Source organism: Lycorma delicatula, chromosome 4 (genome assembly GCF_047948215.1).
Source record: "Lycorma delicatula isolate Av1 chromosome 4, ASM4794821v1, whole genome shotgun sequence".
NCBI lineage: Eukaryota > Metazoa > Arthropoda > Insecta > Hemiptera > Fulgoridae > Lycorma > Lycorma delicatula.
In genome coordinates, this window is record NC_134458.1 from 190,149,286 (window position 1) to 190,163,462 (window position 14,177).

A 14,177-nucleotide genomic window follows, 5' to 3' on the forward strand; every position below is an offset into this window, starting at 1 on the left:
TTAGTATATAATGTTACTGTGAAAAATCAATATATGGCACATATCGATATTCTCCGTTGAATGTCGACACATACCAAATAAGTCAGTGAAATATTTGTTTATTCAGACTTTCGCCGGTATATGTCGACAAACACAGTTAACCTATGGTGAGGGTCGAAACGATAATAATTAAAAAAACAATCATCTAATACCAACCTCTAAGGTAAATAATTTTTTATGAGAAACCTTTCTAAAAAAAAAAGTTTAAATTTAAGCAAAACATACCTACGCTCGCTAAACTCGTCTAATTAACGTTAAATATAAAAATTATATATGTTAATCTCTAATATTGGAGGCGATTAATCAAATTCCCCTCATTTATAAAAAAAATTAATCAAATTTTCCACATTTTATAATTTGGAAGGGCCAATCAGGATATAAAGAATATGCTAAGTGCATTGATGAACGATAATGTTCAAAAATGCTCAATTTTTTTTAAATATCTTTATTCAACTTCTACCATCAGTGCATACTGAATGCGGTGAATTTGATTAATCGCCTCCAGAGTGTTAGAGAATATCATATATAATTTGTGTATTTAACACGAGGTTAGCGAGTATAGCTTATGTCTTCTTTCTTTTTCCTGTTTAGCCTCCAGTAATTACCTTTCAGATAATACGTCAGAGAATGAATGAGGATATTTACACTCATATGAGTGTAAATGAAGTGTAGTCTTGTACAGTCTCAGTTCGGCCATTACTGAGATGTATGGTTAATTGAAACCCAACCACCAAAGAACACCGGTATCCACGATCTAGTATTCAAATCCATGTAAAAATAACTGACTTTACAAGGACTTGAACACAGGAACTCTCGACTTCCAACTCAACTGATTTGGAAAGACGCGTTCACCACTCAGTGGGTTACACAGCTTATGTCTGGCTTATTTTTAACTTCCTTTTTTTACGACCTTTTTTTTTGTCTTCAGTCATTTGACTGGTTTGATGCAGCTCTCCAAGATTCCCTATCTAGTGCTAGTCGTTTCATTTCAGTATACCCTCTACATCCTACATCCCCAACAATTTGTTTTACATACTCCAAACGTGGCCTGCCTACACAATTATTCCCTTCTACCTGTCCTTCCAATATTAAAGCGACTATTCCAGGATGCCTTAGTATGTGGCCTATAAGTCTGTCTCTTCTTTTAACTATATTTTTCCAAATGCTACTTTCTTCATCTATTTGCCGCAATACCTCTTCATTTGTCACTTTATCCACCCATCTGATTTTTAACATTCTCCTATAGCACCACATTTCAAAAGCTTCTAATCTTTTCTTCTCAGATACTCCGATTGTCCAAGTTTCACTTCCATATAAAGCGACACTCCAAACATACACTTTCAAAAATCTTTTCCTGACATTTAAATTCATTTTTGATGTACACAAATTATATTTCTTACTGAAGCTCATATAATGTTAAAAAACAAAAAACAATCAGAGAATTAAAATATATATATATATATTAAAATCAGGGGCACTTATACACTTAACATTCGATTAGTAAATTATTATTTATACATTTTACATAATTACATTTATAATAATATGCATATACATAAAATTACATCTGCCCATAATATTCTAAAGCTGCCATTAGCAACCTAATTGGTGTGTCATTTTGCAGTGAACCAAGCTTATTCATGCTAGTTCAAAAAGAGTGTGATGTATATAAGTTATATCACAATTGAGAATAACAAATGTAGGTATATTTTGTCAGCAATAAACAAATAATATTTAACTTTTCTGTCACCTTTATTTATTAATTTATTTAATAACAAAATACATTAAAATATATAATACAAAATTCAATACAATACAAGCATTATACATTTTTAAAAGAAATATAGTTTTGTTGATTCATTTAAAATAAAAAAGTATTAATGTTATTTTACAAATTTATTTTAGTTTCAGCAGCAAAGGTTTTTAAGACCTTGTTGTTAGTAAAAACATTAATTTAACTATAGTAATAAATCTAGTAGATACAGTAAAGAGAAACCTTGAAAATGCAATACTTAGTTCATGAGCTCAACAAAATTATAGCAGCTAATTACAATTTTAATTACTGGATTTAAATATTGGATGTTTTGAAGAAAAAAAAACAAGGAGATAAATTAGTTATGTAAACATACAAATGATGGTATATATATATATATATATATATATATATATAGACAACTCATTCACCTGTAGTGAGACTAGGTCCTGAGTTACAACTCTAGATGTGATCTAGTGAGGTGTGATTTGATGATAAATGAAGCTATGAAGTTTGTTTAGATTCAGTTCACCAGACAATTTTCTCATGTTTGTTCCACATATAGCCAACAGCTATATGTGGAACAATCTGTGGAGGCTCAATCTGACTTTTGTAAAAGTTACTTTGAAGAAAATTTAGAAAGTCTGATCTTAAATGTTACACCCAAATGTGATAATAAATAAATAAATAAATATATTTATATATTATATAATTGATTAATGTGTATATATACATACATCAATTTTAATCATAAGATTGGAATACGTTTTCATTCTCTTGACTGAACAAAATATTTGTTCTGAAAGTTTTAAAATATTTTAATTTTATTAACAAACAATTTTAAAAAAATGAAATGTAAAAAGCTTAAAATTAATGTGTAAATGTAAACAAAGAAGAATTTATTAAATAAAAAATATCATTAAAGATGGGCATGGACCCAAAAACATTTTTTATATATGTGTATATATATGAGTTAAGAAATGAACTGCATGTAATCCAAAATTTACAATTTACAAATAAAGTAATAACAATGAAAAATACAGTAGGATGCCAATTTTCCAGATGTTCAACTAACTGGACTACTTAAATCCAAACTAGGCAATTTAAAAAAAAAAAACAATACATTATTTGAAAAAATAAATCTTTGCTTCAATGTAAATTATTTTTATTGATAATTATTTTACTGAGTTTTTCAATTGATGTTTTTGTATTCATTTAGCAAAAACATAGATACCAGCCTCTGTAAAAATAATTATAAAAGCAAATTTCTACACATTGTACCGTATTACTATATCTCTTTTTTCTTACATTGTACATATGTTCCAAATTTCTTCTTAATTTTACGGAAATACATTTACTTTTTTATTTTTTTTACTTAGTGTCTTACCTATTAAACATTAAAATGATATCTGCAGTATATATGATGAAACTTTTTTAAATTGTCCTTTACAATTATCCAAATTTGGTCTTGCAAAGGTCCATCTGAATAATTGGTGTTCCACTCTATGTAAAATCTAATACCCTTACCACTTTATTTTCATCTTTTCAATTTTATGATTTAACTAAGTCAGTCTCTTCAATTGCTAACGGATCTTTTCCAATATCACCATTACTAATATCAAGCACTTTCTCTTCCAGTTGTAGTAAATTTACTTGCTGTAATAAAAAGCAAAACATGAATGTTATAAAGTAAATATGTTTATGATTTTTTGTAAAATTTATTAAATAAAAATAAATTGTATATCTAATTTGCTTACTATTATTATTCGGTGACTTTAATATGCCAAGTTTCGCTAAACGTTATCAAAAAATGCTGCTACTCATCTAACTGACATTAGAGTAAATATTGCTTATGGTGAAATTTTTCATTTATCACAAACATCATCACAGATAACGTTATCTAAGATTTTGAATTCTATCTTATTTCTCATAAATACTTACCAAATTATAAAAAAACTCATTTTGTAATATACACCAATTACTTAATGAGAGTTTGATCGTAAATAATAATTATTTTTTATATCGCCACATAAGCATGAAGCTCATGTGTGAAACATAGAAACGGAATTTTACAGGATATGAAAAATATCTCACCTGACTGAGATTTGATATTGATCATGATATAGAAATCTTTGCTTAGGAATTGCAACTATGTATTAATAAATAATATTGTTGATAGTCACATGACTATCAAAATATTGATAGTCATGACTATTCAATATTTTTAGTCACATGACTATAATATTTTTGGTACATACCAAAAATATTCATAAAAATATGTAATTTTCAAAGCGGTTCTCTAGTGAACTCATTATCACAATTTTTAATAAGAAAAACTTCCATAGGTTTCAAAAACAATATGGATCTACTTATTATCAAAAATTATTTAAGAACAAAGTATATTCTTAGTCATAAAGATTTATTATATACTATTATATAAAAAGGAAGAGGGTTTTTGTTTGTTCGAGATACACAAAAAAAACTACTCGATCAATGAAACCAGATTTTTACCCACATTTCTCAGCATAACTAAGAAGATTTTAGATATTATACCAATCTCAAAAAAAAAATATATATATATATATATGAGTATATAAGTATATGATTTGCCGGTTGAAACACAAACTCTAATGAATTGAATTAGAGTTTGAATTTAATTAAACTGTGAGTTTCTATCACTGTGTGAGTTAGGTTTGAACTGAATTATTTGTATCATTCAACTAAATAATATTACAAAAATAATAAGAATAATATTAAATAAATTTAAAAAATTTCTGTTTAACAATAATAATGGGCTTTCCGTGGGGACTGCGTGTGAGGCTAGAGTGGTGAGATATATGAGCGCACCTCGTGGGAGGCTAGACCAATCATTACCATCAACTGGTAACAAATGGGATGTCCCTGAGGTACTGTTTTGGGAGGGCAGAGTTGTGTTCTTATAATATGTCTGCAAACAATCATTTGATTTTCAAATGGGGTATTTGTTAGAAGGTTAAAGGCTAACTTTTGCATGCACAAAGTACACTCAAAATCTAACAGAACACAATTATTTAGAAATGTATATATATATAAATTTTTTGTTTTAAACAATTCTTTTAAGAATTATACTCCTCTGCACTATATGTAAATATATTTATTTTATTAGATTAACCAAAGTACAGAATAAATAAAGTAGAATAACTTACCTTATTCCACTATATATGCAAATATTCACCTCAAATTATATTACAAACTTCGTAAAATATAATAACATATCATGCATTTATTTATTTTATTTCAAATTTAAAACCTTTAATCCTTTTATTTTTATTTTAAACTTATTCGGTTAAATTAAAAATTAAACAAAATTTAAAATATGAAAAATTAAAATTAACATTTAAACATTTTAACATATCTAAAAATATGACATCAAGGCATAAAATCAAATTAAAATTAAAAAAATAATTTTAAGTAAAGCAATTAATTATGCATGTTGTCCATTTAACTGAACTTACTTCACCAACTACTTTACTAATTACTACTTTCTTTAATTTTTAATTTAACTGAATAAGTTTAAAAAAAAGATTAAAGGTTTTAAATTTTAAATAAAATAAATAAATGCATGATATGTTATATTTTACGAAGTTTGTAATGTAATTTGAGATGAATATATAATGCAGCTGTAGTATAATAAGTTAAGTCATCCTACTTTATTTATTCTGTACTTTGGTTGATTAAATAAATAAAAAATAATATATATATATATATATATATATATATATATATATATATATATATATATTATTGTCTGTTTGTTAATGCATCATGCAAGAACCAGAGAACCAACTGACCAATTACTTTTAAATTTGCAGGAAGGTTATCTCAGAGAAGGTTTTAATCCATCAACAGAGGCCCTAACTCCTTTGAAGATTAAGATATTAAAAATATTCATTATTTCTTCGCCCCCAAGGTGGGTGAAGTTGTAAATTAAACATATTCATTGAGAAAAAAATAGATTAATCCTTTTACCTTACAAGAATATGGGAATTTTATGCAGAAGTTAAAAAAACTTTTAAATTACTATTTTTGAATATATACTTTTTATAACATTATAATACTATACAAATATAAAACCTTCTACACTATCATACTTTTGAAATTGCACTATCGATAACTAAAAACGAACGTTTACACTGATAACATTTTGCATCAGGTGTTTCTCAGTATGATTACTTTAGCGTTGCTGCATTAGCTCTGCAGGGCACTAACTTCAAATATCTTTTGTAATAATATGGTAAATATGATAGTTAACTTTTCCTAATGTAAATACATAATTAATTTCATTTCATTAATAAAATTATGTCACAACTGTCTTTAATCTGTATCAGGTCAAGTTTTAATTACTGATCTGATAAATATTGAAATATGACAAGTGAATACAATTAACAACCGATTACCCAGAGTTTATTAAAATGAGAACAAGTTAAACTTAAACAACTTATCGACAAGTTAAAATACATGTATTTCAGATATCACTGAAGTTTAAAAACAACATTTTGCCCTCACACTTGTCTACTGTAGCAATCCAGTCATCTAGCCGCTTTGCGCAAAGTGTGAGTTTTACACAGTTAATAAATTAGGATGTAGTAACAATAGTAGTGAAAGAGGGTTGACTAAATGCGTCTTTATAGCAGCGGAATCTGCACATTCATTACCCAGAATCCCCTCATGGCTAGAGATCCAACAGAAACTCACTTGTGTGTCGTGATGGTTCAACTCAGCGATTGCATTGTAAATTTCGATGACGATAGGATGTCTGCTTTGTCTATGAAATTCCAGCCACCCGAAGGGCTTGTACCGAATAGTTGAAGACGATTCCACAACGTGATTTCTCCAGAAAGTTTGACAGGCTCTACTGGCATTGCAACGAGTATAACTAAAGAAGGGTTCTGTGTACATGGCTGATGTTAGTTGCTCTTTTTCTTGGGGATATTACCGATAATGAGCATGATAAGGGACAGGATTTACAGCCTCCTGTTCAAATAAGTAAAAGACCTTGAATATCTGTTGCCAAAAAAAAGAGACAAAACATTGGGTTTAGAATGGTTGACATACGATGTTACCACAAAGCTTTGTAATGCTCAAATATTTACTGGAACTCCAGGAATAAACTTTCCAATTGATGACCCTAACAATATATTATTCAATGTATTCATTATTTAGATTTTTTACGAATAAATTAGTTGATATTCTATGAAGCAGACTAATCTTCATGTCAAAAATTTGTTTAAAAAAAAATACTAAACCGGTTTTTGAGGTTTCACCTGTGGAAAAAGACTGATAATTATAAGATGCTTTTATTTGCAGCTGTATATATGCTATCAGCAATTGTTTGGAAGCCAAAAATTCAAATTTATGACACAAATCCCTTTTTACAACTCTTGGATTTGAAAAAAAATTATCCCATAAGAGCCAAACTTCTGTCACATTTCCTCCACCTTACTGATGATAATAATACTTAACCATCTCCAAAAAATAAAACCTGTTATCTTGTTAACAGATTCAGAGAAGTATATACACATGAAAAAATTTAGCGATTGATTAAAGTTTACTGGAAAGGTAGGCTGAACTAGTTTAGTAAAATAAAAACGGTACCCTTTGGCATTAAGACGTATGCTAATTCAATCAGAAACTGGTTATATACAAAACTTGATAGTTTATGTAGGTGCATTATATGGTTAGAACTGTAAATTTCTTTATACAAATTTGGATATATGAATATAATTGTTTATAATCTAATATATAAAGAATATTTATTATAAAAAAGTTTATTATAGGTTTTAAATTTTTATATAATTCAACTACCATTTCATACACATAATCATTTTGATTTACATTAAACATAAACTTCTTTTTAAAAGAGGATTTCTTTCGTTTTCTAAATTTTCTTTCCGATATACCAATTCAAAAGCAATATTATGCAATATATTTGACGCTGTGTTTTTATATTGAAAATTATGTATAGTAAACTTGGACAATTTTTCCATGTTCAATATAATTTATATTTAGTTTTATTTTTACATTTAAGTTTATAATCAATAACATTTACAGTTTCATGTAATTTTGAATATAACAATGTAAGATATTCAGATATATTGTATGTAGAATCATCATATTTTTCTAAAATATCTGCAATCTGTAAACATGAGATCATTTTAATATATAATTATGGTACTCACGTATTAACGCCACCGCAGCTATAGCTTTATTTAAAAACAAAGTAGTCAATCAGATTTCGGTGGAAAATGGGCTGAAACAGATTCAAAACAGAATATAAATGGTTACTTATATTTATTTATTTTATAAATATAATTTAACCAAACTTAACCTACGCTCGCTAACCTTGACTTAATTAACACCCTAATTTTTTTAATAAATTCAGTAATTACAATTATTTATTATTTAAATAATCAAATTGCAATAATTACTGAATTTATTAAATAAATACTCAAAAAATTACGATGTTAATTAGTCAAGGTTAGCGAGCGTAGATTAAGTTTGATTAAATTATATTTATAAAATAAATATTTATTTATATTAAACTCTATTTTCGGCCCATTTTCCACCGAAATCCGATTGACTACTTTGTTTTTAAATAAAGCTATAGCTGTGGTGGTGTTAATACTAAGTACCTATAATTACTGTTGTAATAAGTAAATTACAAAATCATTTTTGAACTATAAATGAGGTTTATAAATAATTTATGTTTTACATACAGTTGAAATTACAATAAAATAGTTCATATTAAACAATGAATGGTAATAAATATTTGTTGCATATATCAACTACAACACTGATCTCAGCCGGAATTCCGGCTGCTGTGGAAATGTCTAAAGTCACTGGTCAAACTGTGAAATCATAAGAGGAATGTAATAAGAGAATGTCTTATGAATGTCATAAAAGGTTTGTGATAATTTAATACTATCAATAGCTTCCTGGATATCCCCAAGTTTTATATTAAATGTAATAAAATTTAATAGATTTTTTCATCAAAAATTTTAAGTTATATCAAGATGCATATATCTGAGTGTAACACTCGGTTACAAGCAAAATTAAAAGAACTTGAAAATATCGAGGATTGATTACATCAAATCGAAAAAGAAAACAACTGTGCATGAATATTCAAATCATATGTTTGAAAATGATAGATTAAACAATAAAGCAGAGACATAAAACTATGGCAGTACCATTTACACACGATAATGAAGATAATTGTATTGTAATTATAGATACAACCAGACGATTCGTATATTATTCTATGATTCTTTTAAATTAAAAAAAGATCCCGATTATGAAATCCTATATCGAAAAGTAAAAGAGCCAAACAGTATTAAATTTTTCAATTATGCATGCCATGATCTTAAATTTAAAAGGAAAGGCAATCATTTTGATACAGCAATCGACATTGATAGTTTAAAACAAGAATTAGATGATTTAATATATTATTATTTTTAGAAGGGGAATGTCCATTAAAGCTGATTTCATTCAAAAAAATTAATTGAGTTTTATAATAGAAAAGCCGCAATCAGGATTCCGCAATCGATTATTATTCAGAAACTTTGGCTACTCAGAATTCCGATGAGTCAAACACTATATATGAAGTTAGTCTAAAATGTAATAAAAATCAATTAGATTTACTAATTTCTGGTACATATAAAAGTTAGATGTTATATGAAAAAAACGTTTAATAAGTTGCAAATCACAGCAACAGTAAAAGAAGAATGTTAAGGTGAGTCAATCTAAAGAACTATTATTACATTAAATCTCATCGGCCCTTTTTTTAATGCGACAAAGTTATATCATGATGAAGGGAAACAGTTTGATAATTTGTTACAAAAAAAAAAACAATCTAAAGAATTAAATGAATCCTGGATCGGCTTTTTATGAGATTACGGGTGATAATAAAATAAAACTATTACAATTACTACTGGTACACGTATGTTTATAAAATATTATTATTACTCGATATTGCTTCATGGCTATCAAAAGAGTTTTATGATAAATGTGATATGAAAGATTATTTCATCAAAGACTTTCATATCAAAACGATAATATTTAGCTGCATTCAAAGTTGTAATATATAGAAAATAATAGACTTGGAGATGAGAATTTAAAACGCAAGTTGCAAATTAACGAAATGGTAATGTAAAAATCCATGCCCACACCATATTTGTCATCACACATTTCCCACATGATGAAAGTGATAATTGCCTTGTAATTTTAAATAAACAAAAAGCTAATGATGAGTATAAATATTATGCTATTCACGTTTGCTACACTGAACACGTTCACATTCAACGTCGGGTTCAATATAGCATTATAGAGTTTGTTCAGCATTTACTGTTTTTTTCCGGTTTTATATGAAATTATTTTAGCCTTGCAAATCTGAAGGAACATATACTATAAAGAAGATTATTTTAAAAACTGATAATGAAATAGGTTTGAGGTGAACTGACATTAGCGAATTCTACTAGCGCAAGTATCTCGGGAACGGTTGGACCTAGATGCATGAAACTAGGACCTATTGTTCTGGAAAGTACTCTTTTAAACCGTTAAGGTTTTCAAAATCGCATCAAAGATTGTGTAGGACGCACCCTTTTCAAGATACGCCCTTTTTTATAAATCATTATTTAATATAATAAATATCAATTTTTTATGTATAATATACATAAGATAATGTCATTAGCTATCTCAACAATACAAAAATAAACAATCCACAACTTTTATCACATATCATCCCGCTTTCGCTTAAAGTAATGATGACAGATTTTTTCAAAACATAGTAATAAATTTAAAAGTGATTAGAACTGTTAACCTGTTGACTGCTAGATAATAAAAACATATTTTTATTTTATTTCATCATCAAATACAAAAAATATTGTAAGAAAAAGCATATCTTGAGAATGGTTGGACCTAAACGCATGAAACTAGCAGCTATTGCTCCAGGAAGTTGGAAAGTACCCATTCAAAATCGTGTTAGAATTGGCCTAGGACACACCATTTTCGAGATAAGGAACTAACAATGATTTTGAAGTTTAAACTGACATTATAGACATTAAATAATAATCAATGATATATTACACAATCGCTGAAAGTAATGATGACCAAATATCATAATACAATTTGCACCTAATCATGGTGATTGCAGTTAAATGAAAGATTGGATTCGATGAGAATATAATAATAAAACAGTGGTTCCCTTTATAGTTGAGAAATCATTATTAATAGAGACGGGGGAATCCCCATGACAGCATCAAACTATTCAATGAATAAAACAATTGTTTTACTATGAATTTTTCAATAAATTAACTGTTTTAACATGTAAATTTAACGTGAACACACATTCATCATTGTGAGTAGCCGTTCTTTAATGTATCTAATAAACCCGTGAAAAGAGACCTTCAGGTTCAAACTTCATTTGATTGTTGGTTATTTACTGTAATTTTGGGGGACATCTCAAATCCATGTTTGGCTATATATTTTGCAGTAAATCCACTCTTTCAGCTCATAAATTTAACTACAAACACATGTTCATCTAAAAAACATGACATCGGGTTCAATTCCAAATAATCACTACTTTCATAGAAAGCAAAATGACAGTTGAACCCGAGGTTTCTATACTACTCATATGTCTAATAATGCCGCAGATGCTCCTAAACATCTGCCAAGAGTTAGATTATTGTTCTAGACATCTGCCAAGCTACAAAAGGTGCATACATTGAAGTTGAATAACCTATAATAAAACAGGGAGAGTTGTTTGTTCTCTTAATATACACTGTACACTTTAACACTGTACAATTAGATACTTTTAAACCAGACGCAAATGTAAATTCAGCTTAATGAATCTGCAGACAGAATTCACTAGGGATATTCTTATAAATATTATTTAAGTTGGTAATTTATAATTTATAAGCAATTTTATATAAATTAGATAATCAGTACAGTAATATGTTAACATAAGATCGCAAATTAAAGTAAATTTTAATAACATTAAAATTTTTAAAACGAAATTTTTATTGACTGAACAAATTTTAACAAATGTTACCTATGTGTAAATTCAGTAAACATTACTGAAGACAGGCTTATGCCCGAAACCCACCTGGTTGGTCTAGTGGTTAACGCGTCTTCCCAAATCATCTGATTTTGAAGTCGAGAGTTACAGCGTTAAAGTCCTAGTAAAGCCAGTTATTTTTACACGGATTTGAATACTAGATCGTGGATACCGGTGTTCTTTGGTGGTTGGGTTTCAATTAACCACACATCTCAGGAACAGTCGAACTGAGAATGTACAAGACTACACTTCATTTACACTCATACATATCATCCTCATTCATCCTCTGAAGAATTATCTAAACGGTAGTTACCAGAGGCTAAACAGGAAAAAGAAAAGAAAGAAAAAAAAAAGGCTTATGCCCGAAAGCGCTTTAATGTGAAAAAAGTAAGGTATGAATATTCTTTCATTCTGTACTTTGTGGAGTGTGTAAATAAGTTGTAAATAATAACGTTACCACAACAACTGAAGGAAAGCTGAAATCAAACAGTGGCTTTAAGAAAAAGTGGTTGCTTGCAACTGCGTTTACATATTTTTTTTTTAAATTTCACCATTATATTAAATTGTACAATGTTTACTGATATGATTTTAATGTCTTTAAATTTGTTATTCTTTTTACACAGATGAGTCTTTGGCAGAAATATTGCGAATAATAATGATGATGATGATAATGATAACAATAATAATAATGTGATAATGATAATAATAATAATATTAATGTCAACGAAGTATAAAGTAGTCTGATAAAACTGTACGAAAGGCATTATTAAACCATGACTGTGTGTCCCTGGTTATTATAACAAACAGGATACATGCAAACTACTAGTTGCGGCTGTACTTTTGGAAGAATATTTTTATAACTTTCTGACCTCAATAAAAAGCTTAATATTAAATACTTTATTTTCAAAATATAGTCATCTTGTTCAAATTGTTTCAATGATTACAACGATGTGTTTTTCCCATAAAATATTCCTTTTGTACAAACAGAATTCCCTATGTTAAAACTGATAATTTTATTTCTAAGTCTATTTATGCTAGATGTGGAGTAAGACAAGGCATGCACTTCGGTTCTCTAATTTTCATAGTATTTATAAATGACAGTTTATTCATAAGCTACTCACATCTTTCTTTTTTTAGTTTTTTTTTCTTTTAGTATTTCTTTTAAATTACAAAAAGAAAATTGATTTCATACTCAATTTTGAAGGTTTGCAAATGCCGATATATTGTGCAACTGAATAATACAAAATAATACTGCAATACAAAAGGTATCTTCTATTAAAGACTTAGCTGTATTATTTGATAGCATAGGCCATAACAACAAAGACAACTGTAAAATTCCAGCAAGTACTTTGAAAAATTATTACACTACCAAGAAGATAAGATTTCAATTCCAAAATCTAACAACATAAACTGCAAAATTTAAAAAAAAATTATTAAATGAAAATAGACAAAATTTGCCAGAAATTAAATAACAAGATAGCAGGTGATAGCTTGAAAAATATGGAATTATGGAAAGAATCATGAAAAACCCAAGAAAATACTGAAGAACTTGCTAGAAGAGATATGGAAAACTGAAAAATCCCATGAAAATTAGAAAAATGTATTAATAGATCTACTACACAAACAAAAAGATGAAACAGAAGTAAACAACCACAAAGGGATTTTCCTCTTACCTTTGACAAATAAAATACTTTGAAAAGTACTTCAAAATAGAATTGAATTAATCATAGACTTAATAACTGGGAGAACATGAAGGATTCAGAAAAGTATGATCATATGCACAACAAAACACAACCCTTAAAACAATAATAAGGAGAAAAAATGGCAAGGCATAAAAATTAAGTAATTGTCTTCATAGATCTCAGAAAGGCATACAACTCGATCTATAGAACTTCCTTATTTAATGTTCTAGTATTTGGTAAGGATCTCAACATAATTAACATTACTAAACAGACAGACTATTCTAAACACAAAATCAGATGTAAAATTGTCAGAAGAATTAGAAATTAAAACAGAACTAAGACAAGGGAGTGGTTCAGCATCGATTACTTTTATCTGTGTACTAAAGAAAGTAATAAACTTCCAATGAGAACCAAAATATTTAGGGAAGAATTGACTTTACATTTTTTTTTACAAATTTTTAACAATGATATGCAAATTTAAGTCAGTCAAGATGGAGCTACAAAAGAGACTGCAACAGTATATAGGCTTATCAACACTGAAGGTAAGAAGTCATCAAAACAGCAAGACAGAGCTGCAGTGGCTACTAAAAAATAAAGATGCAGACAGAAGACA

At 28.0% G+C, this 14,177-nt stretch overlaps 1 protein-coding gene across 6 annotated transcripts in view; it reads right to left on the minus strand.

The window, feature by feature from the left end:
* Positions 1 to 1,517: 1,517 nt before the first annotated feature.
* Positions 1,518 to 14,177, minus strand: part of LOC142324159 (uncharacterized) — a 62,186-nt gene continuing 49,526 nt past the window's right edge. For 5 of the 6 annotated variants that reach the window (XM_075364878.1, XM_075364874.1, XM_075364875.1 and 2 more), the window contains one exon: positions 1,520 to 3,448. In XM_075364878.1, coding sequence (XP_075220993.1) covers positions 3,344 to 3,448 — 105 coding nt within the window. In that variant the 3' untranslated portion in view covers positions 1,520 to 3,343. Of the gene's footprint in view, positions 3,449 to 8,010; positions 8,082 to 14,177 lie in introns of all 6 variants that reach the window. The other variant, XM_075364879.1, reaches the window with a different exon arrangement.